The sequence below is a fragment of the Camelus dromedarius genome, chromosome 9 (genome assembly GCF_036321535.1).
Source record: "Camelus dromedarius isolate mCamDro1 chromosome 9, mCamDro1.pat, whole genome shotgun sequence".
NCBI lineage: Eukaryota > Metazoa > Chordata > Mammalia > Artiodactyla > Camelidae > Camelus > Camelus dromedarius.
In genome coordinates, this window is record NC_087444.1 from 71,335,381 (window position 1) to 71,363,194 (window position 27,814).

Genomic DNA, 27,814 nt, shown 5'->3' on the forward strand with positions numbered 1-27,814 from the left:
CCCCAAGGAGGGAAGCCTCCCGCCCCACCTCAGACACCCCAAGAAAGCCAGAGTCCAAACGGGTGTGTAACTGGGGGAAGGGAGCGTTTACTCGCGGGGGAAGGACAAGGAGGTCACAGAAGCAGTCAACAGCGAGGACAGCAGGGAGGGCATCCTTGCAGCTCAGGCCTCCCCACCCACCTCGGGGTGCTTCTGCCGCAGGTGCTTGTCCAGGGTGGCGCGCAGGCCGAAGGGCACACAGCAGTGGGGGCACTCGAAGCGGGGGCTGCCGGGCCCGAGGCCGTGCATGCGGCGGTGGCGGTTGAGCTTGCTGCTCTGGGCACAGGCGTAGGAGCAGAGCTCGCAGACATAGGGCCGCTCGCCCGTGTGCGAGCGCCGGTGCACCGTCAGGTTGCTGCTGTTGGTGAAGTGCTTCCCGCAGTACTCGCAGCTGCCCCCGGGCCCCAGCCCCCGGCTCTTGCCCGCCGGCTTGGACAGCTTCTTGGGTGACATCTGGCTTTTGGCGGGCTCAGTTCTCTGCTCCTTGCTGGCAGCTCCCCAGCTGTCCCCGCTGGGACCTGCCTGAGCCCCACCGCCGGGAGCCCCGGGTTCTTGGACACCGGCCGTGGCGGCGGCTCCAGCCCCCTCTCCACCGCCGCTCCGGAGGGTGCTGGCCGGGGCTGCTGCATGGGCAGCCGGCTCTGGAGGGGCGGTGGAGGCCCGCTCCTCACTAGCATCGGCCTCGCAGGGGCTCTGAGGCTGCAGCTGCCGATGGGTCTTCTTGTGGCGGTTGAGCTTGCTGCTCTGGGCGCAGGCGTAGGGACACTGGTCACAGGCGTAGGGCCGCTCGCCCGTGTGCGAGCGCATGTGCACCTTGAGGTTGCTGAAGGAGCTGAGGGTCTTCGTGCACACGGGGCAGGTGGGGCTTCGCCGGGTAAGCCCTCCTCTGGGGCCCTTGGCCTCAGCTTCCTGCCCTGCCACCGCCGACACGGCTGCGGCCACTTCAGCCAGGCCCAGCAGTGGGGCCTCTGGGGCCTCGGGTTCCGTCTGGTAGATGGACAGTCCGTGGTCCCACTGGGCATGGCGCAGCAGTTTCCAGGCCCCAGTGAACTGTCGGCCGCAGCGGAGGCAACTCAAGGCCTTCAGGGCCTCGTGTTCTGCAGAAGAGAGGAGGGCCGGGGGTTAGTGGGATGGGCAAGTCAGAGCAGCTGCAGCTCAGGGCTGCCAGCTGGACACCTGCTGTGGGAGAGGCTCTCTTCCAGGGGCTGAGGAGGCAGCGCTAAGAAGAGGCGAGGCTCCCTGCCCTCGGGAAGCTGATGTTCAGAGATGGGCAGACAGACAGATAAGGAGCAAGGAAAACCCGTGGGGTGGATGATGAGGACATGGAGATTCTCTTTTTGTGTTTGAAAATCTTCAAGAAAAAGTTAAAAGCTAAAGCAGAGTGATGGATGGGGGCCTGCTAAGTTATTGGGATCAGGAAGGCCTTGCTGAAGATGTGATCCAATTCAGTGTGCTGGACATCCTGCCACTCAGCCCCCTCTCACCACTTCACTTCAAGACACAAAATAAGACCTCCATTTTCCAAATGGGAAAACTGAGGCAAAGAGATGTCTCCCCAAGTTCCCGCACCTTGGAAGGGGTGAAGCTAGGGTTTCAATCCAGAAACCTGGGGAGTGGGAGATGGAGGTTTTCAAAAGAAAAACTGGTTTAATAATAAAAATAGCTCTTGATTATCGAGTGGCTTCCTGGGCCAGGCCCTAAACTCCTGGGTTCCATGCATGATCCCCTTTTCCTGCCTTACGGAGGAGGGGGCCAAGGTCTAGATGGGGAGACGGCTTAGCAGCCGTCTGGGGTGGGTAGTGAGCTAGGTCCCCCTCCCTCTGCATGGAACCCTCCACACTGGATGTTTTCTCTAGACCCTCCAGGCACTATCAGTAAGGTACTTCTGAGACCGACCTGCCTTTATGTCTTGGATGGGGGTGGCTTTCCCCATGTAACACCAGGGTCAAGAGCACAGATGGGGGTTGGAGACAGCCAGCCTGGTCTGACTTCCTGCTCTCTAGCTGGGTGAACTTGGGCAAGAAATCCCTGTCTCTGAACCTCAGTTTCTTCATTGGCTAGATATGGGCACCCAAGGGGTCTTCTCCCTTTTAGAGGTTGCTGTGACCTCAAATGGAGAATGGCTGAGTTTGAGTCCATCAAATCCTCAGTAAACAGCTGAAGTGTCCACAACTCTCCCAAGTTCAAGGGCCTGGGAGAGTTTTGTTCCAATGATCCCATCACAGCTCCTCCCTTGCCCATCAGGCCACCCTCCCTACTCCAACTTTACAGCTAAGCCAATTACAACTCCTCGTCCCCTCTCCCACCACAGGACCCTCTCCCAGGCCTAGCCCTAAATACAGTTCCATTTCTCACAAATCCCAGGAACACATGACCCAAGGGCTGGAAGTGCCTAGGTGTGGATGAGCCCCACAGTCACCACTAACCAAAAGCTCACCATGAGTCTAGCACCAAGTTAAGGGTTAATTCCCAACCAAGAGGAGGAACCCAGGTATCCAGACACCCAGGATCAGGCTCAAAACAGGGGCTTCCCAGCATGCAGGCTGGGAGATTCCATCAGGGAGGGAAGCCAGAAGCCCCTTCCCTGGCTCTGGGCAAATGCCCAGCTCCTCAATCAGAGGTGATAAAGAGGTGGGAGGGGGTGAAAACATCCCCAGTCCAGTTGGCCTCAGTTCCCCTCCCCCAGGCCGCTGCCCTCCCCAGAGGTCCCCCCTACTGCCACACTGGTCCAGCCACCTGGCCAGTTATTTCTGGCCAAGGGGGAAGGAGAAGTGAAACCAGATTGGGGGGTGGTATGTGTGGCAAATCCCCAGACCAGTCTTCTGGGGCTGGCCACACCCTGTGGGTGGCCCTCTTTCCCAGCCCGGCCCCTGCCCCCACCTGCCCCCCCCCCCCCCACAACTAGTCCCAGCCCTAGGACAGGGCAGGCCCTGGCCACGCCTAGGCTGCACCCGGTGGGGAGCCAGAAAGGGGAAGTAGTGCTCACTGCCCCGCCTGTCCAGCTCAGCCTCTTCTCCCACAGGAAGCCAGGCCCTTGAACCTGACACGGGGGACTGCATCCCGGCTCTACTCACCTGAGCCCTGGCAGGGGCTGGGGCCTTTAAGGAGCTGACAGCCCAGCTTCTTGTGGTCCATGAAAGCAATGATGGCCTCCAACGGGAAGGTCTGCAGGCAGCGGCCGCAGGTCAACAGATCTGGGTGTTTGTCGGTCCACGGCTGGCGGTCTGCAGGGAGGAAGCGGGTGGTGAGCATGGGGTGGGGCCAGGATGGGGGCCAGGGTTTCCGAGGGAGAGGGGAAACCCGAGGGTCGAAAAGGGGGCTGGAGGCCAGGACCTGGCGAGGAAAGTAAGGTATGGGCGGGAGTTGGGGAGTCGGGGGTCGGTACCCGAAGGAGGGGGTCCGCACCCTAGAGAGAGGGAAGGGAGGCAGGGCAGGGGGCGCTCACCATGAGGGTTCGGGGTCAGCGGCGTCCACTGCGCCCACTGGCTGCGCAGGCCAAGGGCATGGAGGAGGCCGCCGGCGAGCACGGGGCCGGGGGAGTGACGGGGTTCGCCCTCGAGCCGCCCCGGCGCGGGCACTTCCTTCAGGTTGAAGGGCCCCAGCCCCGGGGCCTGTAGGGGCCGCGCGTCCGACTCGGGCTTCACATCGATGACGAGGTTCCCCATCTCCATCTCGTCGTCTGAGTTGGTGGCGGGCGCAGGGTCTATTCGGCGGGGCATGCAGCCGGCCTTGCGGCGGGACATGGGGCACGGGCAGGCGGACTGGCGGGCGGAGGACGCGCCGGCCGTGCGCGCTCAGACAGAGGAGCCCAGGTGAGTGACTGCGGCGACCCGCCGCGAACTCTTACACGTGCTGGCCCGGCCCGTGGCTCCACCCACCAAGGCGGGGCCTGACGGCAGGGACTGCCCCACCCTCAGCCAAACTCAATCAGGACAGTACCCATTGCGTTTTGCTCAGTGATCAAACCTTCAGGAGACCGAGTTCACACAATCACGCATAATAACAGCCATTCCTGATCGCGTTTTAGGGCTGGTGGAAATTGAGGCACAAGGTGTCCACTCGCCCCCACAGTGAGAAAATGGTAGGGGCCACGTTTCTAACTAGGCGCCTGACAGTAATCGAATCTATTCCATTAAATGCATTACAATCAAGATTCCTTGGGCAAACGTGAATTGAGCTCCTACTGTGTGGCAGTTGTGGACTTAGCACTGGGGACAGCAGGGGACAAAACAGACAATAACCCTGGCCTCACGCAATTTACTCATTCAGGGAGACAGACTCTCACTCAACAAGATAACTAGGTATAATATAGAATGCCTTCCAGGATGACAAGTGTCATGAAGCAAAATAAAGCTAGGAATGGTTATTAAGGGACAGGATTACTGGGGTGGAGGGGGCCTCAATTTTCTCCCCATGTCAGTGCAGGGCATGGTGGAGTTGGGACCTGAGGGAGTCAGCCAGCCAGCCTGTGTATTTAAGGAGTTCTGTACTGATTAAGTTCTTTAAAAAAAAATTATTGAAGTACGGTTGATTTACAATGTTTTCTTAGTTTCAGGTGTACAGCAAAGTGATTCAGGTATACATATATGTATATATATTCTTCTTTAGATTGTACTGATGAGGTTATATTGATTGAGTTTTGTGAGAAGATGGGTCAGATCCAAGGAAGTCTTTTGACCATTTTAAAGTCTTTTGGAGCCTTGGGAGGGTTTTGAGCAGAGGAGGGTTGTGATGACATACATTTACCTTGTTCTTAAACCTGGAATCGCTATTAAAACCAAATAGCCAAGTGTCTGGTTTCCCTTCACCAGGGCCTCCTTAAACTTCCCTCCTCAAACAGCTCTCTGATCACTATTTGAAGTGGCATCAACACCCTGTCCCACCCTCCAACCCTTCAAGTTTTCTTCCTGGCACCGACCACATCACAGAACAGAATTGTTGGTTGTCCTCTTGCCCCTCCCCCCAACATAACCCCCAAAGGTCAGGGCCAGGGTCAGTCCTCCTCTGAGTGTCCCCAGTCCAGCACTGCGGGAATTTCACATGCTAATCTCCTGGAGTGCTGCTGCAGGCCCGAGGGTTCCTCATATTGTTATTCAGGCCTCAGCTCAATTGTCCTCCAGAGAGCAGAGGACCTCCCTGACCACAGTATCTAAAGTAGCCCCACCCTGCTGAAGGCCTTCCAATTTACACTCCATGACCTCCATCTGTCCCGAGTTCCCTCCGGGGCCTCAGGTTTCCCAGCTGTTACCTGAGGTGGCTTCCTCATCAATGCCACCTCCCCTGACCACCCCATTAAATGTCTCCCAAGCCTGCCACCCGCTATCCCATTGACCTTATTTTATTCCTTTTACAACCTCATCAAGCCCTGAAGGATCTTGTTGATGTGTTTACTCAAGTTCTGTTCCTCTCAGGCTTCCTAGAATTTAGGTTCTGAGACCGCTGGGGCCTAGTCTGTCTTATTCACAGAGCTCCTAACCATTCATAGTTCAGTCAATAAACTGTGTATTGAGCTCCTGCTAAATGCACCCTTTCAATAGATATTTGCAGAGGGCCTGTGGACCAGGCTCTGGGGCTTGGGGGTCTGGTGGGAAGCAGAGGCCCTCAAGGTCCCTGCCTTAATGAAACCATGTGGAAGTGAATTATGAGCCTAGAGCAGTGTGTTTCCATGGGACCTCAGGCCAGACACTCACCTTTTAGGGCCTCAGTTTTCCCCTTTGTAAGATGGGGCTGCAGGGAGGGCTGCAGAAGGAAACCAGTGCCTCTGGTCTATCCCAGCTGCTGCGTGGCTGCTGAGAGCATGCTCTCAAGGTTTCAAGTAGGGGAGGTGGGGTTCGAACTGGAGGTGAAGGGCAGGACTGTGCACGTGTACAGGGGTGGGGGTGCCAAGATCAAACTTCTGCCCTTAACTCAGAAGGAGGAAGTCTTCCCCTCTCTGAGCCTCAATTTCTTCTTCCGTAAAATGGGCATCCTGGACGCCCTCACCTCGCAGACTAAGCGCCCGGCCAAACCGCCGTGGGGGTGGCGCCCCGGTCTGTGCTCGCTTCCGAGCCCTCGACCACGTGGGGCGGCGGCGGCGCCAGCGGAACCCAGGCTCAGCGGCTCGCGGCCCGCCCGGGCCTCTGCAGCGGAGGCGCTGGCGGAAGTGGGGACGCCGGCCGCAGCGGACCTCGGTGAGTGCGGGCGTGTAGCGGGTGGGTCGTGAGTACGTTCCCGCTCCCGGGCCCCGGCCCCGGACGCCCACCCGCGCTCAAGGCCGGGAGTGGCGGAAGGGGCAGGTCCGCGCGTGCAAAGCAGGCTGCTGGGACGTTTGGGTCCCCGAACACCTGCACCCGGGACTCGGGTCCCCAACGCAGCAGTGGAGACCTTCCCGCGCCCAGCGAGGGGTGGGGTTCGGGGGGGGGGGAGGGAGGGAGGAATGAGCTCCCTAGAGAAAATAATAACGACAATGACTATGCTAACAGTAATAACGGCTGCAGTCATCAGTCTCCCGCCTTTCCTGGAGTGGCATCGCTTGCCTGATCTGAGCCAGGTAGTGGGAAGAACGTCCAGCCCAGGGCAGAGTGGGAAGTGGACGCCTGAGGGCCGGGAAGACCTACTTAGTATAAGAAAAGGAGAGCGATGGGTAGCCAGGGCGGAATTGAATGGAAACTGACCAGGGCGTGGGGGCAGGGAGGGAGGAATCCGTGTTTGGGGTCCAGATCCTCTCGGGAGGCCCCATTTAACTAATTTGCATCCAGACAGGGCCATTCCTGGGGTGTGTGTGGGCAGGTCAGTACCCGGGTTAATTAGGTGTGGGGTCTTCACTGTTAACTTGGTAACTTACCTGGTTTCCTACCCTTGCAACGGGAAGTGTTAGCGAAATGTTTGTGCACTGATGCGGTCATTCCCATTTTCTTGAAAGTGAGCACTGAGGCCCCAAAGAAGGAGATCTCTGAATCTCCTGTCCCTGCCATTGACCCAAGTGATGGGCACTTTAGTTTTTCTAGTGGGGAATGGGTTTGGACCTTTTATCCTGAATCCTGGGCAGGAAATCCTTGGCTTGGAGACTGAAAGGATAAAGGACTCTCAGACTTGGTCATCAGGGAGAATGGATAATGCCTGCTTTGGCTGTCTTGGCCACACCCTATATGACCTTTCTCAGACCAGTTTCTTATCAGGTCACGCCTTGCCTCCCAAATCTCCAACGGCTCCCCTGTGCTAGCTGAAGACACTACCCTTCTGCACAGGGCAGGAGTGAGGGCCTTGGCTCTGTGGTCAGACCAATGGGTTTGCTCCCTTTTGCTGACAGTCATCAGCTGGCACCCAGTAAATGATTTGGCATCTTGCAGCTTCAGTTTCCTCTTCAGGAAAATGGGCATTGTGCTGCTGTGACCAAATCTGGTTTGTTTTTTTTTTTCCCTAATGGAGAAACAGAGCCTATGCTGGCCCACCTTTAATTTTGTTTTATCCAGGGATTTAACATAACTCTTTGGCGACTTGTTTAATTCCCAGCAGTCCTTTATTAAGTCCTAGCCCTAGAGAGGCGGTTGTATCTCTGAAAACACTCCAGTGTTAACCTAGGTTGGGGGAAAGCCCTGGGGGCTGATGACCCTTGACTAAACTGGGAATGCAGTGGTCAGATACAGTACACAAATCTATGTCCCTTAATCCCATTCACCTCAGTAGTAGTGAGATACAGAAAAGGTATAAATCTCATCAGTCCCATTTACTGAGATCTGGCCCATCAGGCAAAAACCCTGGCTCTGTTCTGTTCATTAGCAAATAGTGAGGGCCCTCAACTCTCAAAACCTACCCTAATTGACCACTTCTCCCCACCCACACTGCCCCCACCCTGTCCCAGGCACCCTCACATGCCACCCAGAGGATCGCGGCAGTGGTGTCCTCATGGGGCTCCCTGCTTCTCCCTCTGTGCCACGCAGTCCATTCCTTTGCAGCAGGCAGAGGGATCCTGTGAACCCGAAAGTCAGAGCCTGCCTCTCCCCTGCTCAGAACTGGCCCATGGCTCCTGACTCTATGAGAGTAGAGACCCAAGTTCTCACCATGGTCGGTCCTCATGACCCCTGCACGCTCTCCCTCTGCCCCCACCTGCACACTGGCCTCCTTACTGAGCCTCAGTCACCCTTCCATGAGCTTTGCATTTGCTGTTCCCTCTGCCTGGAATGCTTTCCCCTAGATCGCCACGTGGATCCTTATAACCTTATCAGGGAGCTCTTCCCTGAGCCCCTTCCTGGAAACCACCTCTTACCCTCCAGGCAGGCCCAGGTGTCCCCTCTGGGCTCCCAAGTCCCCCTGAGCTCTTTTATTCCAGCCCTGCCCACTCTGGGTCATCACTGTCTGCAGACTGAGTCTGTGTCATCGCCTGGACTATGAGCCCAGGAGGGCAAGGCCAGGCTCTTTCACTCCCAGCTGTGTCCCCAGCACCACCCAGCATGGGCTGGGCACAGAGCAGGCGCTTGAATAATGGGGGTTAGTGGGTACTTCCACAAATATTTACTGAGCTCCCCCCTGATTGCCTGGCCCTAAAGGGCTGGAGATGGAGTTGTAAAGTAATCAGACATGTCCCTTCTCTCAAAGGCTTATGTTCTGTGGCAGAACATAGGCAAACAAGGAGGGAAGTATAGCTCAGTGGTAGAGCACATGCCAAGCATGCAGAAGTCCTGTGTTCAATTCCCAGTACCTCTATTAAAAAAATAAACAAGTGTAAAAAAAAAAAAAAAGAACACAAGCAAACAAATAAATACATATTGTCAGGAGGTGATAATGCTGTGAAAGGCTATTTTCCTCCCTGTAAAGGCAATGTTTGAGCAGTGACCTGAGTGAAGTAACAGAGGAAGGTGTGTCTGGAAACATATATGTCTCCCATATGGAAGAGATTTCCAGATAGTAAGAATAGCATGTGCCAAGGCCCTGAGGCAGGAATGTGCTTGGCATGTTCAAGGACTAACAACAGCGACTGAAGGGTAGGAAGTGAGATCAGAGAGGTAATAGGGCCTTCTAGCCATCGTGAGGACTTTGGCTTTTGCTCTGGGAGAGGCAGGAGCCATGGGAAGTGCTCTGAACAGAGGAGAGGTGTGATCGGACTTAGTTCTAACAAGAGGATCCCTCTGAGCAAAGTGGGGAACAGACTGGGGTGAAGATGGGGGTCAGGAGCCCAGTGGGGAGGCAACTGAAATAGTCCAGGTGGGAGGTGATGGTGGCTGGACCAAGGAGGGGCAGAATAAGGGTGGTCAGAAATTCCCAGATTCAGGATGCATTTTTTTTTTTAATGGAGGTACTGGGAATCAAACCCAGGACCTCCTGCATGCTAAGCATGCTCCTACCACTGAGCTATTACCATCCCTTCCATGCATTTTTGAAGGTGGAGCTGATGAGCTTTACTGAAGGATTGGCTGTAGGTAGGAGAGAAAGTGAAGAGTCCAGGATACCTTGGGATGTCCTTTGCCTATGTGATCACCAGCCTCCCCCTGAAAGATTCTTCTGACAGCCTTAGGGAGTCTTTGTATGTTTTATTTCACAGATGAGGATCCAGAGCAGGGAGGCGGCTCCAAGAATTGCAGTCATCTGCCTAGATCCCTGGTAGTGAGTCCGGGAGGGCTAGGACCCACCTGGTGTCCCCCAGTCCACACCTCCATCCTCTGTGCCTGGTGGTAAGCTGTGGCCTGTTGCTTGTTCTTGTGTGGATTGAGAGCTCAGAGTGGATTTTACATTTTTAAGTAGTTGGAAAACTTTAAACAAATTTTCTGCAGCTCATGAAAGTCTATATGATTCAGATATCAGTGTTTCAACAAGTAAGATTTTATTGGAGCACAGCCATGTTTCCATAGTGTTGGGCTGCTTTCTTGCTACTCTGGCACTTATGAAAGAGAGCCTATGGCCCACGACTCCTAATATATTTACCATCGGGCCCTCTAGGAAGGAAATTTGCTGACCTCTGCTATCTGTTCTGCTAATAAGGATTCGATTTGGGCAACCAGTAGGGGTATCCGATTAGTGGGACTTGGCAGCTAGACACCCAGGGGCTGGGAAAGGTCTGGGTCAGACAGAAAGAGGTTTAGGGAGAGGGTGACAGTAAGGATAGGCGAAGAAGTTCAGATTTCTGAGGGAGGATCTAACTTGGGGACATGGAAGCATTACAATATGTCCCATCCTTTTTATTTTTTTATTTTTAAATTTATTATTATTATTATTTTTTTAATGGAGGTGCCAGGGATTGAACCCAGGACCTCATGCATGCTAAGCATGCGCTCTATCACTGAGCTATACCCTCCCCCAACCCCATCCTCTTTAAAGTTAGAATTTAAAAATTCTTTTGAATAGGTCATACAAATTCAAAACAGATACAACTTCAAACAGAATTCAAAAGATACAAAAAGGTAGGTAGCCAAAAGTCTCCACCCCAGATCCTTCATGGACTGAATGGCCCGTGTGCATGTGTGGTGTTCATGGTTACCGTGCAGCTGCCCCTCTATGAGGGATCTGAGAGGTGGTGAATCTGTTCATGTGTTCAGTGATCATCTTACCTGCCCTCCACCTGTCTGTCTACATCAGTGGTTCTCAATCAGATGTGATTTGGGGGGATATTTTGCAATATATGGAGAAATTTTTCTTTTTCCCTTAATGGAGGTAGTGGGGATTGAACTCAGGACTTGTCTGTGCCAGGCACGTGCTCTATCACTGAGCTCTACCCTCCACCCCCTGTTTTTTTCAAATGGCTTTATTGGAATTGTAATTCTCCTACCAGACTATTCACCAATGGAGACATTTTCAGTTGTCACAAGTTGTGGGAGGGATGTCGGACACTGCTGGCATCTAGTGGGTAGAGGCCAGGGGTGCTGCTAAAACCTTCCACCTAAGCACAGGACAGCCTCCCACAGTGCGACAGGGAATGATCCAGCCCCCAAAGTCAACAGTTAATCACTTTAAAGAGGGGGGACAAAGTCACAGGGCAGCCTGAAACTTCGGTCCTTCTCTCTTTGTTTTCCTGCCTACAAAGCCAGCATTTCCCTGCATGCCATCAACATCAGTGCAGTGACATGTAATATGTTACAGGCGACTGCTAAGCTTGCACATTTGTTAGGTCGTTTAGTCCCCATGACAACCCTGTCAAGTTGGTCCTCTTTTTTTTTTTTTTAAATGGCGGTACTGGGGATTGAACCCAGGACCTTGTGCATGCTAAGTATACCCTTTACCACTGAGTTATACCCTCCCCCCATGTTGGTCCTCTTCACACCCCCATTTTACAGATGAGGAAACTAAGTCACAGACTGGTTAAGCAACTTACCCTCGGTCACATGGCGATACTAATACAGTTGTTATTCAGCTGTAACTAACTCTTATGGAGAACCTAGTATGTAGCAGGCCCTGCATGAGGCTGTTGAATCCTCATAACAAGCGAAGGTAGCAGTTGGTCCCATTTCTCCTCCATGTAGTGGAGGAGGAAAATGTCTCTTGCTTGAGGTCACCCAGCTAAGCAGGCCTGGGAGCTCAATTTCCTCTCCATTCATTGGAGGAGAGACAGTATTTCAGGAGCCTGGTCTCTGTGCCACTCAGTGTTCCAGGAGCTGGGGATACAGCCGTAGGCAAAGAGCAAGGTCCCTGCCTGTGGAGAGGCAGCCGTCTCACAGGGAAGAAAGATCATAAGCAGAAAAGTGAATATACCAGGTCATGTCCAGGAGTGATGTGTGTGCTACAAAGAATGATAAAGCTGACTGAGGGGATGGACGGGGCTGAGGGGCGGATCTTTAGAACAAGATGGCCAGGGAAGAGACAGAGGAGGTACAGGCAGAGGGGACTGCAAGGCCCACGAAGGGACTGTGTCAGGGTGCTCAAGGACCAGAGAAGAGGCCAGTGCAGTTGCGTGGTGCCTGAGAGGCTGAGAGTGCTGGCAGGATCCGGAGCACGCAGGGCCTCGAGGGCTGCGGTGAGGACTTTGGTCTTGACCCTAACTGAGATGGAAGCCAAAGGAGGGCTCCAAGCAGAGGACGGATGTGATCTGACTTGGGTGTTAACAGAGTCCCTCTGGGTGTGTCTGGGGACAGACTAGCAGGTGAGGAAGGTGAGAGTGGGATACTGGTGAGGAGTTGACATCAGTAGTCCAGGCCTATGCAGTGATGGTGGCTGGACCAAGATGCTGGCAGTGGAGCAAGTGAGACATGTTACGTTGTGAGTATATATATGTATATATATTTTTTCATATTCCTCTACTCCCAGGCATTTCTTTTATGATCTTGATATTTTTGAAAAATCAAGCGAAGTTTTTTGAAAAGAATGTCCCTCAATTTGATTAGATTCAGGTCATCCATTTTTGGCAGGAATATCACAGAAGTAGTGCCCGGTCCTCAGTGTGTCACATGAGGGTACACGAGGTATTTATTGGTCCCATCACTGCACATGTTGGCTTTAAAAGCCCAAGTTAGGGTGGTGTCCACCAGGTTTTTCCACTATAAAGTTACTCTTTCCTCTCGACAAGGAATACCTTGTAAGGAGGTACTTTAAGACCATGTAGCCAACCTGGACCTTCTCAGATGTTCTTCCACAAGTGTTAGTATCCATTGATGATTCTAGCTGCCACTGTATGGTAAGGATTTTCCCCTTCCCCCTTTATTTATTTATAATAAGCATGGACTCATGGATTTCTGTTTTATTCAATAAGTTATAATCTCTAACTATCATTTTATGAATTGTTCCAGAGTTGGCCCTTTCAGGCTGGCTCCTGTGTGACTGGGAATTTATTTGGAAGATAGTACTTCCTGATGGATTGGATGGGCTGTGTGTGAGAGAAAGGAGGCCGGGGTTTGTTCTTTCAGCAAATATTTGTTGCCAGGGAATGGGGGTAAAGCTATGATAAAAGCAGTGCAAAGGCCCTGCTCTCATGGACCTCGTGAACGGTGGGCCAGGTCCTGGGAAGGAGGGTACTGGAGGAGGGATCAGGATTTGGGTTTTGGACAGGTTGAGATGGGGTAAATGGGGGTAGACAGGCCTCTGCTCCCAGTCCTCCTTCTTCCTGTAACCCCAGACTCCTCATAATGGCTCCCTATTCCTCTTCTTCACCCAGCAGCCAGGATAATGCAGACTCCACTGGCCATTCCTGTGCCTGTGCTCCGGCTCCCTCGGGGCCCTGATGGCTTGAGCCGAGGTTTTGCCCCCGATGGACGCAGAGCCCTCCTGAAACTGGAGGTTCCTGAAATCCCGGAGTCTCCTGTAGATCAAGAATCACGGGAATCCCAGGAACAGCGGGCCCGGGCTGTCCTTCGGGAGCGCTACCTCCGAAGCCTGCTGGCCATGGTGGGTCGCCAGGTGAGCTTCACATTGCACGAGGGTGTGCATGTGACCGCCTACTTCGGAGCCACCGACCTGGACGTGGCCAACTTCTATGTGTCGCAGCTGCAGACTCCGATAGGTGTGCAAGCTGAGGCGCTGCTTCGCTGTAGTGACATTATTGCATATACCTTCAAGCCATAAAGATGGAATCATGTTCATCTTTCCACCTTGGGTGTAGCCACAGTCTCCTAGGGCTCCGTGTGCTCATGAACTTGGAACTCTGGGCCTCATAGAGTTCTGAATTCCTTTGGAATTTTGAGCCAAGCTCCAAGCATCTCTGGCTTCTTGGGACCTCTGGGGTGTAAGTCAGTAAAATTCTGCAACCCCAGGAGTTCTAGATCCTGTTGAAAGGAATGCTCTACCTCACAGAACTCTAAACTCTACAGATATATGGGCCTCATGACAGTTCCTGAAGACTGGGGTTGGGGGTGGGGCAGGGAGGGAGAGATAAAGGAAGGCAAATTGTTTAGTGGGAAACTGTGTGTTGAAGTTCAGACACCCTGAAAATATTCCCCAATATTCCCCTCCTGCCAAAGAACCCATTATCCCAGGAAAATTTGCCTCTTGGTTTTTTTTTTTTTTTTTTTTTAATGTACCCTGCAGGGATCAAACCAGATTTAGGGAGTGGAAGGTGGCTATACAAAGGCAGAATACAGTGGAGCTGGGTCAGGATGGGGAGGACACACCAAGGGAGTGGGAGGAATGCGGATAAAGGTGCGGGGATTGAACCACCACTAGTCTCTGGGATGGCTGGAGTGACCTGGATGCCAGACTTCTGAGATTTGGAGTCGAGTTCTTCTCCAGGTGGGCGGGCATGTACGTACCGAGGGGTGCGGCTCGCATTGGGTCACATGATCGTGCACAAGCACTCCTCCCACTACCTGAGTGGGCGGATTCGCTTCCTTGCCCCTACAGGGACCCGTAGGACCCTGTGTGGCGGTACCATTGAGAAAAGGCAGAGAATTAGGGGTTAGGGTGAAACTTCACGCCTTCGCCATTTTTTGCTTCAGCTGTATAACGTGGCTGTCCATAGCATTCGCTTCACTTAGACCCATTACTAGTAGCCTTTCAGAAGATTTACTCTAAAAAAATAATTTCTGCCCCCATTGTAGTCCCATCAATTTAAGAATGTAAGTGAAGAATCCATTAAAATGTAGATGAGATTTATTTTTTTGTCTTCAATCGAGAAAGTGCGGCGGCCAATGAAGTTGAATGAAGCAGGTAAAGAGCCTCAGCTCCCACTTGTCCATTCAATACGCTGCCTCTGGGGACTCCCGGGCCTAGCTTTTGAGTTACCTTGGCAACGACGTCGCTCGCCCCTCCTCACGTACACCCACCCTTTTTTTGTTTTAACCTCCGCCTTCCCGGAATTGCCTGATGGGCTGGGATGGCGTGGCGAAAGTGCGGAGGCGAATGTTAAGCGACTTAATTGCGCCCTTATGGGGGTGTGGCTTGAGTTCGTGCTGGTTTGCTACTGGCTCGGTGATCTACCTGGTCCATCACCCGGTATTATGGTTGGCAGATTCGTCCCTTGCTTTTGGAATTTGTCGTTTTTTTGTTTTTAATTAAAATCACTCCTCATGGGTTCATATTTCAGATTTTAAATTTAAATTGTATTTTATACGACGCTATCCAAATGATGTTTATTGATGATGCGTTATTGATGAAACTGCAGTCTGCAAATGGAAGGCTAGAGACTAACTAGCGAGTGGGGACAGGCTTCGTCTCCAAGCAGAGGATCCCTGTCAGCATCCATCACCTGTACTCATATACTCAACACAGCTCCTATCGCATTTCCTTTCAAGTTCTCCATCCCTTTACTTCTCTCCTTGTCAGTTGGCCTAGCCCCACCAAACTGATGTTTTTATTTCTATCAACTCGATTCCCTTCTCCGTTGCCTGAGCTCGTGACGAACGCGTGCGAGCCTATTTAGTTACCTAGATTCAGGCGGGGAGGCGGGGTGGGGGCGGTTCAGGTTCGCGCTTGCGCGCTGCTCTGGGAGACGGCGTCCACCTCGCCCCGCCCCTCATTTTCTGCAGTTCCGGCTCTGCAGATTCACTGCTCACGTTTCTTTTTCCTGTGGCTCTTTCTGCCTTCTGTCCCCTCCATTGACAACTCACTTGACAACGCTACCTGTCTGTAGCTTACACTGATTTTCTACTCTTCTGAGTAAGCGGCAGGCTCAACGGCTCTTAACGAAAGTGCGGCTGCGAACGGGCAGGTACGCATGGGGCTCGGGGGAGGCGCGCTCGAGCTCCCGGCGGCGACGACTACGACGACCAGCAGAGCTGACGGAGGCGGTGCCTGAAGCAGTGGCGGAGCCCATGCCCCGGGAAAGCGGGAGGGCCCGGAGAGACAAGTCCGGGGCCCGGGGCATGTCCCCGGGGCCCCCGTGAGGAGGAGGCGGCGGCGGCGGCGATGGAGACCCCGCCGCAGGAGGCGCCGCCCGGGCCGAGCGCGGACGGCGAGGCCGAGGAGGCCCCCACTGAGGCCCTGTCACCCAGCTCCGCATCGCCCCCGGCCGACGGGCGCCTCAAGGCTGTGGCCAAGCGCGTCACGTTCCCCTCCGACGAGGATATCGTGTCCGGAGCTGTGGAACCCAAAGACCCCTGGAGACACGGTAGTTATGGCTGGGGCGCGGGGGCGGCTCGTGGGGGACCTGGGAGTTGATGCAGCGCCCAGCACAGAGCTGGAGCTCAGTAAGTTGCACCTTTAGATGATTTAAGGAGACAATTGTCAGTTTAGAGGTGGAGGGTGTTAGGGGGTGGCTGCTGGGTTGGGAATGTGAAAAGTAGCTAATTTATGCCTACTCCCCGCCTCCCCGCTCCAGGGGACGCTGAAGGTGATCGCTTTAGGAATTAAAACGGGGAGCAATCAAAGAAACTTTGGTGATTCGGGAGATTAGGAGGTCGGTAACCTTTGAGTTCATAGTTCCCCCAGAGAAGGATGGAACATTCAGGGGAGGAAGGGGGTGGTCAACATTGGTGCTGAAAGGGTAGCTGGAGAAGTTTGATGGGCTTATAGGAATGGAAGGAGGTTAAGTTGCTGGTTTGCAAGCCTGGGGGCAAGGGATGATCATGTTGCTCACTTCCTTGACTGAAAGGAGAAAGAGGAATGAACCTGCACTGTGGCAGTAAATCCTGGGGTTGGGAAAAGGAAGTCAAGGTCAATAAACTTGCCAGGAAAGGAGCAGAATTGGTGGTCAGTTTGGGGCTTGGTGAGATAAAGGAGGTGTTCGATCTTGGAGTCACTGTATGCCTCCTCTTCCTCTCCTAGAAAAAGGGAAGCAGAACACTGTCAGCTGTTCAGGAGCAGAGGAACTTTGGAGCCTGGCTCTAGAAAGTTCTTTTTTTTTTCCCCTTGAGAAAGAGTTAAGGAATTGGAGTTGTGGATCGGTAGAAGGTGAGAGCATTGTAGAAGTTTGGTGGCTTGAGGTGTAAGAGAGAGAACAAGTTCATGGGTTATAGGTCCTCTGGAGAAGGTCAGCTCAGTGTTGGAACTGAAAGGGCCGTTGGAGGAATGTGTTTTACCCACAGGGCTGGGAAGGTGGAAAGTTGCTTCAGAGATGGACTGTGGTGTTGAGTCCATTTCTGTGCTGGAGAGGTCTGTCGGTCTTGCTGGGATGGAGCCTGCAAAGAGAGGGATCAGCCTGGCCTGCGCTCTACAGAAGTTGGTCTGTTGGCCCTGTGGAGAGAGGAGGAGCCGTTGCTAGTCTGTGGGCCGTGCAGGAATTGGTGGCTTTGATGTGAGAGTGGGGAATCATGGTAACTGGAAGCTGAAAGCACAGGGAGCAGCCATGAATGCTGTCTTGGCCAGTTACTGTTACAGAGAAGGTGCTTAATTTAAAATTCTTGGCCTTGGGAGCCAGCCAAGTCCTTGGGCTCTTGGCCTCACGGATACGTGGTCACTTTTGGTTTGGAGAGCTTGGGGGACTGCGGCTGAGGAAGGGAAGAGTCAGAATGGGCCCTGTCCCAGTATCCAGTCCAGGGAGTTCAGAGCAGCAAAGACTTGGAGGGGCTCAAGTTCAAATCCTGATTCCCATTTACCTACTTCATGACATCAGGCTGGTTACCTAACTCCTCAGTTTCCCCACCTGTAAGTAGGTGGTGATACCCATGCCACAGGCTTTAAGAGAGGGCTAACTAAGATTGTGTGAAAAGTGGCCAGGGTGAGCCTTCACAAAGTTGCAGTTATTGTTGGTCATTTTAGGGGTGATGTGAGGTAATACTGGTCATTTTAGGGGCCAGTCTGGGGAGGTAGTTCACAGAGCTGGGGCCTGGAGGTTTCTGCTTCGCAGGCTCTCAGAAGAGGGACAGAAACCGTGGTCCGTTTGAGGGCTTGGAGCAAGGGAAAGGGAAGATGTTCCATTTATGGGCTGGGGCGTTGAGGTGGGGCAGTTGGAGGGTCTGACACCGGGTGGGAAGGAAGTGGGGTGAAGCTTCTAGTCTGCAGGTTCCCAGAAGAGGCACAGCTGTGTGTTACCAACTGTTGGGCTTTGGGGAAGCCATTTTTCCTCTCTGAGTCTCCTGTTTCTTTCTCTGCACGTGCAAGTGCTAATTTCTGCCGTGGGGTAGTTGTGAGGATTAAATAAGCTAGTCCTGGTAAGTTCCTGCCACAGAAAGTGCAACTGCTGTTATCCAGGTGGATTCAGTGGGCTTTTCTGGCTTTGTTTTTGTTTCTCATGGGCAGTCTTGGGGATGCAGAGACCTTTGAGGGGAGGGAAGGATGGAAGGAACAGAATCTGTTGGAGCCTGGCTGGGAGGGGTTGAGGGGTTGCCCTGACAGGCTGGGGAGGGGTCATTGGTGAACTCTGCTAGTTTGGATGATGTGACTTGCAGGACAGGAAGTTGGAGGGCCTGGCGGTGCTAAGGTGGCTAGCCTCTGTGCCTGGGGAGGACAGCTGGCCTAGGACTGAGGGCGGGGGAGGCTTGCCAGGCTATACAAAGTTGCACCAAGAAGCTGCCTAGTTGAGAGGTCAAAGGGTCTTTGGTGGGGGCTTCAGGGAGGAGTTGGCTGGAGATTTGTTGGAGTTGGTTTGTAAGCCATGAAAGCACAGGGGTGTCATTTGAGCTGTGGCCCTGGTGAAAAGGGTGACGGAGGAGTCATTCTGGGGCTTGCTGTGGTGATAGGACCTCAAGGCCAAGAGTGAGGGAGGAATTGGCGGGCCTGAATGGGAAGAGAGGTCATTCAGAAGCTGTTCTTCCATAGCAGAGTTGGAGAAGTTGCCTGGGCCAGGAGGCACAGAAGGGAGGAATTGGGGGCCCCAGCACAGGGTGCCCGTTCAGCAGAGCCTTGCCCTGGGAGGAGAGCTCAGCCAGTCCCTAACGGAGCCTCTGCTGGGGTGGAGGAAGGCTGGGTCTGGGACTGGAGTGTGGTACAGCTGGGTGGGAACCTCTAGGGGTGTGTCCCTGACTGGAGAGCCCCATTGAGCCTCGCCAGAGGTCTCGGGCTGGGGGATTCCTGGAGGTGTGATTCCTGGAGGGAGGTAGTGAGGGAGGGCCTCAGGCCTCCGCAGGCTCAACCTGGCCTAGCACTCAGAAGGGCCTTCCCTGGCTCCCACCTCCTATAGTGTCCCCACCTGCCCCCGGCAGGGCCTGTTTATTTTCCTCATTGCGCTGATGGCCGTCTGCTGTTTCATATTGGTGGTCTCTCTTCTGCACTGGACTGGAGAGCAGACACTGTCCATCCTCCTTCCCACTCAGCCCTCGAAAGACACACAGTGATTGTGGTTGCATGAGCCCCGTGTGCAGCCGTTCTGGAAGGGGTGAGGTCAGGCCATACCTGAGCTCCACCGAGCCAGAGTGTGCCTCCAGGCCAGCCCGGCAGCAGCGTGCCATGGCCCCGGCAGAGCACTTACTCTTGCTGAGCTTGTTTGTTTCCTCATCTGTGATATTGTGATCCCTGCCCTGCTGACCACCCAGGATATCTGAGGGGGTGTAATGAACCTGGTAGGGCAGGGTCTCCGCGGTGAGTGGAAGGGGTGTGGAGTTGGGGAAGAGGCTGCCTCAGTGCTGCCAGGCTGGGCTCGTGTGCACTCCACTCTCCTCGCGGGGTGGAAGTGGGTGCCAGCTGGAGAGGGGCCGGCCTGATACACCCCACCCAATCCCGTGGTGACAGGTCCTGTGGGCCCAGTTCCTCTGAGGAAACTCTTCAGACTGCAAGAATGACTTGAGGCTCAGCTGTCTTCCCAGTCCCAGCTGAACGTTGCATGGAGAGGAGACCTGGGGTTTGTAAGGCAGGCATTGGAGAGCACGTGACACTGGCCACAGTCTGGGAGGCTCTCTCCCCCTCCCTCCAGTGCTGCCAATGACTCATTCCCCACTCCCTGACCTCCAGCCTGTGGAGTCTGTCCTGGGGTGGGGGAGGGGAAGTTTTGCCCACCAGGAAACTCCTCATGTGAAGTGGAGATGCTTACAGAGTAAAGAGGGCCCAAACATGCCCACCTTTGGCCACCTGAGCTTTGGGGCTGGAGGGCAGAGTAGAAGGAGCAGTGGGGACAGTGGCCGTGGTGTTCTTAAATGGGGATCAAAGAGGCTGGAAATGCCTTACTGTTTGTTCTCATTGAAACCCATGCTGCAGATTTAGTCCTTGAAACTGGTTTGACAGGTAGAAAGGTACCTGTTAATGGTGGAAAGAGGCTCGTGGTTAATGGCTTGTTTTAGCCTAAGTGGTGGTCTTGCTGCAGAGTGGGGAACGGGGTCGTGGGGGGTGACATGGATGCTTTTGTCCAGGTCTCTATCTGGGCCCAGCCTCACCTCCTGCTGCCCGTGTTGGCACGTAGACTCTGCCGTGTGACTTTGGGTGATTGTTCTCTCTGTCCATGGGTTTTCTGCCAGTAAAATATAGCTGACAATGGTACCTCCTCATAGGGTGATCGTGAGGATTAAGTTAGATAAGTGTCCACTGAGAGCACTCTGCTGAGTAGGTGTCCTCCTTGTCCAGCCTTCTGCCCCCACTGCAGCCCCCGCCCCTATGCCTTTGCTGTCTCTGTGGTTTATTTGCACTCACCTCTCCCTCAGCATTTCCCTCATCAGAACCCTGCTGTCTGTCCCTCAGAGGGCTACTCCTTTGAGATGAGAGCCCCAACATCCCTGACAGGGCCTGGGAAAGACCTCAGGTTCCAGGCCTCATCCTGTCTCAGAAAAGCTGGGTGACTGTGAGCAAGAGGCCCAGTCTCTCTGAGCTGAAACGAAATCAGCATGTGTTGGCCCACTGCCCCCTGTCTGAGAGGTACCAAGAGTCTAGACTGGAGGTCTTAGCTGCAGCCTCTCCCTGAGCCTTGGTCCCCTCTGTAGAGTGGGCCCCGGGCCCCAGGCCCCAGCCCTCCACCATGTTGGGATGTGACCGTGTCCACAGGATGTGCTGGGGGTGCCTGCTCTGGCCAGGCCGGGCCCTCCATGCACTCGGATTTGGGCGGGCTGCCCTCATTTTTTCCACCTCCGGCTCTTTGTGTTCTCATCGTATTTCCCTCTCAATTGTGAAGACTTTGCGAGTCACCTGTGTGACCTCCGTCTGACACACAAGAGGGCTTGGGCCCTGGGTGGACGAATGTCAGAGAAGTGAGGTTTTTCCTTGGATCTTATTCACCAGGGTGGCGTTTGGAGAGAGCTTCTTGGAGTAGTGCCTGCGGTTGGCGCCAGGACAGGGCCCTTCCTCTGGGCCCCGCGAGTGGCTTTGGCCTCCTCAGCACAGCGTCACCCAGCCGGCAGTGGCAGCGTGGTTCTCCTGTCTTTCACAGGCATTTGGCTCCAAAAATATTAAGAGCTGTGGAGCCAGATGCTCTGGCCTGGACTGGCCATAACTGAGGCTAGCTTCTGGGAATGGCCAGGAATCTGTTTCTAGAAAGCTCCCCCGGCAGCCAGGTTTGGCTGTCCTGCTCAGGGCCCCTGATTCAGCCACTCAGCACTCAGTCCCAACACTGCCTCCCAGACCTCAGTTCAGGGGCAGCTGGAGTTGGCCTGTAGATTTGTTTTAGAGCAAATTGAATTGTCTGACTTCAGGTGACTACAGAAATGTGTTTTGGGTTGAAATTCTTGCCCCCCAGATGACCTGAGTAGTCACTACCATGGGAGGTCGGTGTTTTTCTTTCCAGGTAGATTGAATTAGAAGCACAGAGAGGGCGAGTAACTTACCTGAGGTCGTCACAGAGCCAGTAAGTGTTGGGCTGGGATTCAGACCAGGCAGCCCGGCCATGGGGCCTGCACTCAGCACCTGTGACTGGCTGCGTGAGCTTCACCAGCTGCTGCGTTCGGTTCTGCGTGATGCAGAGTTTCTTTATCTTTAACCCATAACCCTTTGTAACATGGAGATGACAGTTCCAGCCTCACAGGGTTGTGGCAGGGATGAGAAACAGAGTGAGTAAAGGGCCCACTGAGTGGCATTCAGGAGGGCTTCACTGTGGTTCCCTGACAGCTCCAGAGGCCTGGGAGGTCCATGCTGCTCCTCTGTCCCCATCATCAGGTCCTTGTTCGGATCCTTGATCTGAGTACTTCTGTGCTACACAGTATCAGTACGCGGTAGGTGTTCAGTGCATCCTGGCTGAATGTGTGTTTTGGCAACCCTGTGACCAACCATTCATTTAGTTGGTCTCGCCATGCTGGTGTTAGGGGTCAAGGAAGAAGACAGGCCAAGCCCTGCCTCCATGGAGTCACAGTTGGGTGAGGGAGACACCCAGCAAACGATTGTAATCAAACCAGGGTGCCCAGGACTCTGATTAGAAAGAGCTCACAGACCGGCAGGCAGGGCAAAGGTGGCTTCTTGGAGGATGGGCCATCTAAGGCCTGAAGAAATCACAGGAGTTAGCCAGGTGAGGAGCAGTTGGAAGGACGTACCAAGGATTGGAGGCAGAGAGAATGAGCGAGGTGTATCTGAGGAACAGACAAAAGCAGTCTTACTGGGATCGGAAATCTGGAGGTAGAGGCAGGAGGGTCAGAGGCGAGACTGCAGAAGGGGAAGAGAACCGCCCAGCTGAGGCCTTGTAGGCTGAGTTAGCCTGAGGGTGGTGGGAAGCCAGCAAGCTTTAAGAAGGGGCACGCCTACTGTCTTTAACAGAACCTTCTGGGAGTGTGGCATGAAGAGGGTAAGACCAAGACTCCGAGACCAGGGAAGGTGGCCATGGGCCAGGAACCTGTAGGCTCTCAGCTTTGTGTGGCCCTGCACTGGCTAATAGCTGACATTTGACTTCTTGATTTATTCATCAGATTTATCTGAACCTCCCCCTCCCCCAGAAGGTTTTGCACTGCGGTGTTCTCTGTAGCACGTCCAAGGTGACAGTTTTCCCTATCTGTTCCCACTTTGGGTCTTTAACACCCCACCCCACCCCTGCCCATTAGTTCTTCCTGCCCTCAAGTTGGGTAGTGGGAGGCGTGGGGGCCGTGCGTTTGAGTGCCTGCACCACCTCCCCCGTGTGACCTCAGCAACTGGCTTCACCTCTGAAGTGTCCTTAGGTCCCACATTTCCCAAATCCAGAAAGCTCTAAAAACTGTCCCAGGCCCTGCTGGGGGCTTACATAATATAGATATCCTATCACTCTTCTAAAATCCAGGAAATTCTGAATTCCAGAACACATCTGGCCCAGAATTTTCCAGGAGGAGACCACGGAGTCCCCCATGGGCCTCATTCGTGTCTCTGTGAAATGGCAGTAACATGAGAGGCAGCACCGGGCTCGGGCTTTGGAGCCCACGGGTGCCAGTCCAGCTCTGCCCTGAGGCAATCGCCCAGCTGCTCTGCCTCGGTGGCCCCATCTGCATGGGGGTTGAGAATTAGATTATTCTGAACTTGGGGAGCGACTGGATGAGGAACTAGCTGTTGTGGGCACTCAGTAAGGGCTCTTTCGAGTAGAATGCGGTTGTGTCCCTCACGAGCCTGCCCAGCTCCCTCCTCTCTGAGAGCACCCTGGCAGTCACTGTCCCTGGGCTGGATGGGATAGGCAAGCACTCTGCTCTGTGTGAATTTGGCTGTGTGCACATGGGCATGTCCCGAAATCTCCCTGTGTCACAATTTGCCCATATGTGAAGTCATTTTGACAGACAAGGAGTCTGTTTCAAAGCTTTCTGACTCTCTGGGAGGAGCCAGGCCCAGGGCTTTCGCAGCCAGAAGCACACTCCGACTCCAGTCATCTATCCAGGTGAGAATGCCCTGGGTCCAGGACATCTCCAGTCCCGGGCACCCGCTGTCACTGCCCATGCTGGTCCCGGATGCTGTTCGTGTTAGGACAGCTCTGTCTGGGGGAGCTTTGTGGGCTAGACCTGCAATAGGAGGCTGGGGTCTGGTGTCTTAGCGTGGGAGAGGTAGAGGGGGGTCCCCAGTGCAAGGAAAGGGGTTCAGAGGCTGGGTGCCCATCACAGATGGATGGATTTGTCATGAATGGGTAGACATCCATCATGCTTTGGTGATGTCTCCTTTTCCTATTTGAAAGGCAAGGCTCATCTTGGTTTGGCTCCACTCCGTGTCCCTAGAACTTCTCACGGTGCTGGGCACTCACACTGGGTGGATTGGTTGTGGATGAAGGGACACAGGCATTCTCCACTCACTCCTACCTTACTCTCTGCAGCTGGTATGGAGCCGTTGCCTCAAGGTGGGGGGTGCGGTGTGGAAGTGTCTGCTGACGGCCATTCGACTCATGTGACGTGCCTGACGCCCTCTCCTTTTCCAGCAGAAGCCTGGGTGGGGGCCCTGTGGCCCGATGCTGCGGAGGCCTTGTTGGATCCCAGCTGGGATATCCTTCTTAGTTGAGTGGGTGGCCTCTCTTGGAACCCATTGGGGTCAGACTCGTGTGCCACCTTCACACCCACCCCTCTGTCTCTCCACAGTCTTAGTCTCCTGCCAGCTGCCATCCGCAGTGCAGTGGGGGAGCCGCTCGTGTTCTGTACAGCCCTCCCCTTTCTGCAAAGCAGAGCACCTTCGCAGCCCTGGGTTCCTCTGAGCAACAGGGCTGGCAAGAGGGAGGAAGAGCAGGGCTACCGGAAGATGAAAGCAAACGCCTGGGAAGTGACCCTGTGGAGGGTCCTGCTTTGGATGATGATGGTGGTGATGGTAGTGATGGTGGTGATCTCAGCTCTTCATGCGCATTTACTCGGTGAATTTGCACAACTGGCAGGAGGAAAGCTGAGGCTTATGGGTGCTGAAGCCACACATATAGTAAGGGCATGAGCTGTGTTCAAACCAGAAGGATCAGTTCCAGAAAAGCCTCTGAGGGCTCCTTCCCCACCACAGGATGAAGGCCTCGCCCCTGAGCCTGGTGAGAGCCCTTTCCAAGCGGAGGTCTGTCCCCCTCTGTCCTGACTGACAGACTCCGGTTCCCTCTACTCAGCCTTTCCTGACCAACTCCTGCTCACCCTTCTCGTGCTGGCGCACAACTTGTCCCCAGACAGAGTGCTCTGTGCTCTCCCAGGTTCCCATGAAGCTCCTCATGCTGTTGTTATTTGTTTGGGGCCATCTCCCCACACTGGACCCATAAGTGCCATGCGGGACCGCATCCTGTCTGGCTTGCTCCCTGGAGGAGGCGAACCACCGAACGCTCCCTGGCACCATAGGGACTCCGAGCAAAGCGGGTCTGCTAACGAGCACCCCAGGCCTCAGGGCCCTCTAACCCAGTGCTGGGGCTTCAGAGCAGTTGGGGGCCTGAAGAGAACAAGGGCCAAGGAAGATGTTTGTTGAATCATTTGTATCATTTTTCATGCTTTCACTCATTCATTTTTCCTGCCTGCCTTGCCTCTGCCTCCCTCTACTGGGCTCCAGGTAGAGGAGTCCTGGCTGCCCTCCCTGCCTGCTCTGCCCCCTCTCCCTTCCCGAAAAAGCAGACCTTGTTTACTGCCCAGCTTTAAATCACGCTTATGGCCCACTTCCCCCACTGTCTTTCACACCTGATCTGGAATCCCTAAAACCGCTCTGGAGGCCCAGCCCCTGCCACCCTCACTGACCACGACTGGGCTCTCCCTTCTCCATGCCCTCTCTCTGGGATCAAGTATGGTGCCTTGTTCTCAATTCTGCATGTGAGGAGCTCCCCACATCCTGTCCTGGGATGCCAGCCTTGCTTTCACAGCTTTAGCTTGTCCATCAAGTACCAGCAAACCCTTCTTTCCTAGTCCTCTGAATTGGTTCCGCCCATGAGGTGGTCAGCGATCTAATTATCTGCAATCCTGTGGTAGATATTCTCTCTTGCCTCTGACTGTAAACATCATGAGGGCGGGTGTGGGTTTGCTTTGGTGCCACTGTATCCCCTGGTGCCCTTAGCCCTGAGCCTGGCTCTGAGCAGGAGCTTCTGTGGTAAGTGGAGAAGGAAGCAATGTCTGATGCTGGGCCTTGGGTACCGGACAGGCCCTGCCCTCATGCAGCCCGGATCCAGAAAGGGAAGTGTGAAGAGGGCAGAAAGGCACCCCACTGCCAGATCTGGCAGACCCCCAAACTAGCTAGCCTGGTGGAGTATGGGAGCACAGGTCTGGGATCTTTGCTGTTGACTTGCTGTGGGTCGTAGGCCAAGGCATTGCCCTCTCTGTGCAGCAAGGTGGTGTTTGAGGTCTTATCCACTGTGTGTGTTTCCCTGTCTCTGTCCATAGGTCACCCCCACCATTTAGGGAACTGAGTGAGTCTCAGGACCTCGTCCTCATCAGGGAGGTTGGGATGGGCAAGAGAGCCCAGGTTTTGGTAATGGTCTGCCTTTCTATCTTTGTGGCAGATGACCTGATTCTCAGCCCCACCAGCAACAAGGTGTGTCACAGGAGGAGGTGGAGGATGTCAGTGGTGCCCAGCCCCGAGCCAGGCCTCCATCTTCTCTCCTTTTCCTCCATCTCACTCTTTGTCCCATAATCCCCTTCTTTCTTGGGCTTGGGATCCTTGCCTCCTGACCCAGCTCTCCCTGCTTTGGTCACAATGACCAGAAGGTGCTGCGTTCTTCTTGGCGGGGCAGAGGTCTTCCTACTGGACCTGGCTCAACCCTTGGGATCTGCAGTGCTGAGCTTCTCTAGGCTCCCGTGTCTGTCCTGTCCCTGCCCCTCCACTGGACTGTGAGCCCCAGGAGGGCACAGCTGTGCTGTCTTGGTCACTGCTGTGTCCCCAGCACAGCTCCAGGCCCGAGCAGGTGCTCAGTGAATGTTGTTCAATTAGGGTGGAGTTGACGGTGGGTATAGACAGAGCCCTCAGTGGAGCCCTGGTTAGATCCCCCACATCCGACAGCAGCCTGACCTTGTGTGGGCCTGGGAGAAACTATCCTACCTAGACCAGTGAGCCCAGTGACTGGAGGCAAGGCCGTCTGACTTAATGTGCCACCACCAGCTATTGTGGCCAAATGTGTGTGCTCACTGACCACCCAGCCAAGAGAGTCCAGGGCAGGGACTTCCCTCTTTCTGGCATCCAGGTTATCAGGGGTGGAAGGGTAACCTCCTTGTTTTATAAATGAGGCAGCAGGTGGAAAGGGATGGCCTGGCACTCAGGACAGGGCTCCTGCCACTCTCCTCGGCCACCTCTGTAGTATCCTAGAGGAGGGCAGGTGAAGAGGGCTGCCCAGCTGTGCACCTGGGTTCCCTGCCCGCCTTGCTGTGTGACACTGTTATTAATAGAAAGGCTTTGGGCCCTGGGGAAATGGAGATTCCATCTCCAGCTCACCGTGAAGCCAAGCGAGATCATGCTTCGTGAGTTGCAGTTTTCTCCTCGCCCCCTCCTGGAGCTGGTGTGGGAGCTGGGGGAGAAGGGTGTGCAGTCACCCTGGGAGTGGATGATGGTTGTTACTAAGGGAAGGATCACTACTTTGATTCTTTTCTGACTTTAAAAGTAAGATGTTCATTGTAGAAAAAAAAATTGGAAAGCCTAAAGAAGAAAATGAAATCACTTGTTAATCTCACCATCTGGAATTAAAAAAAAAAAAAAAACAGCTTTATTGAGATGTAATTCATGTACATTTCAGCCATGTAAAGCATACAGTTCAGTTTTTCACAGAGCAGTGCACCTGTCATCACAGTCAATTTTAGAACATTTTCATTACTCCCCAAAAAACTCTGTACCCCTTAGCTGTAGATCCCAGCGCCCCTCCCCCACCCCCTTCAAGCCGCCACTGATCTGCTTTCTGTCGCTTTAGCTTCTGGACATTTCCTATAAATGGAATCATGCAGTATGTGGCCTTTTGTGTCTGTCTTCTTTCATTTACCATAATGTTTACAGAGTTCACCCACGTCTTGCGTGTGTCTGTACTTCATCCCTCATTCTTGCTGAATAATGTTCCATTGTATGGATAACCCCACGTTTTATCTCTTCATCCATTGGTACGCATTTGGGTTGTTTCCACTTTCTGGCTATTATGAACAATGCGGCTGTGGATATTTACGTTGAGGCTTTTGTGTGGATGTGTGCTTTCATTTTTCTAGGAGAGAAATTGCTCAGTCATATGGTGGCTCAAACCATTTGAGCAACGACAAGACTGATTTCCCAAGCGACTGCCCCACTTAGCAGCCCCTCACTGTAC

The 27,814-nt window shown here is 54.0% G+C and overlaps 3 protein-coding genes across 9 annotated transcripts in view; 2 read left to right on the top strand and 1 right to left on the bottom strand.

Moving 5' to 3' along the window:
- Positions 1-67: 67 nt before the first annotated feature.
- On the bottom strand, positions 68-3,782 carry ZNF296 (zinc finger protein 296). Its single transcript, XM_031458819.2, has 3 exons — positions 3,485-3,782; positions 3,114-3,263; positions 68-1,136 (listed from the first exon to the last, which is right to left on the bottom strand). The coding sequence occupies exons 1-3, from the start codon at positions 3,780-3,782 to the stop codon at positions 163-165; spliced, it is 1,422 nt and encodes a 473-aa protein (XP_031314679.1). The 3' UTR covers positions 68-162.
- GEMIN7 (gem nuclear organelle associated protein 7) lies at positions 3,709-13,915 on the top strand. Of its 7 annotated transcripts, none has more exons than XM_064489413.1 (4): positions 3,709-3,851; positions 6,029-6,209; positions 6,501-6,568; positions 13,094-13,915. In XM_064489413.1, exon 4 carries the CDS (start codon positions 13,105-13,107, stop codon positions 13,498-13,500), a length of 396 nt encoding a protein of 131 aa, XP_064345483.1. In that variant the 5' UTR covers positions 3,709-3,851; positions 6,029-6,209; positions 6,501-6,568; positions 13,094-13,104; the 3' UTR covers positions 13,501-13,915. The 7 variants fall into 7 exon arrangements, with proteins under 7 accessions (XP_064345483.1, XP_064345484.1, XP_031314687.1 ...); XM_064489414.1 differs by having other exon boundaries at positions 13,097-13,915; XM_031458827.2 differs by lacking the exon at positions 6,501-6,568 and adding an exon at positions 9,557-9,686.
- Positions 13,916-15,384: 1,469 nt separating this feature from the next.
- PPP1R37 (protein phosphatase 1 regulatory subunit 37) overlaps positions 15,385-27,814 on the top strand; it is a 40,315-nt gene continuing 27,885 nt past the window's right edge. The window contains exon 1 of the mRNA XM_031458818.2: positions 15,385-15,979. Coding sequence (XP_031314678.1) covers positions 15,778-15,979 — 202 coding nt within the window. The 5' untranslated portion in view covers positions 15,385-15,777. The remainder of the gene's footprint in view (positions 15,980-27,814) is intronic.

What these genes read in the sequence shown, in the direction of transcription:
- ZNF296 (XM_031458819.2), bottom strand. Translation starts at nt 3,782, where the DNA reads ATGTCCCGCCGCAAGGCCGGCTGCATGCCCCGCCGAATAGACCCTGCG. An exon ending in GCTGACCCCGAACCCTCATG is followed by an intron (nt 3,264 to 3,484) that starts GTGAGCGCCCCC and finishes TCCTCCCTGCAG; the next exon opens with ACCGCCAGCCGTGGACCGAC. An exon ending in CAGCCCCTGCCAGGGCTCAG is followed by an intron (nt 1,137 to 3,113) that starts GTGAGTAGAGCC and finishes TCTCTTCTGCAG; the next exon opens with AACACGAGGCCCTGAAGGCC.
- GEMIN7 (XM_031458821.2), top strand. Translation starts at nt 5,681, where the DNA reads ATGAGCCTAGAGCAGTGTGTTTCCATGGGACCTCAGGCCAGACACTCA. An exon ending in GCCGGCCGCAGCGGACCTCG is followed by an intron (nt 6,210 to 13,093) that starts GTGAGTGCGGGC and finishes TTCTTCACCCAG; the next exon opens with CAGCCAGGATAATGCAGACT.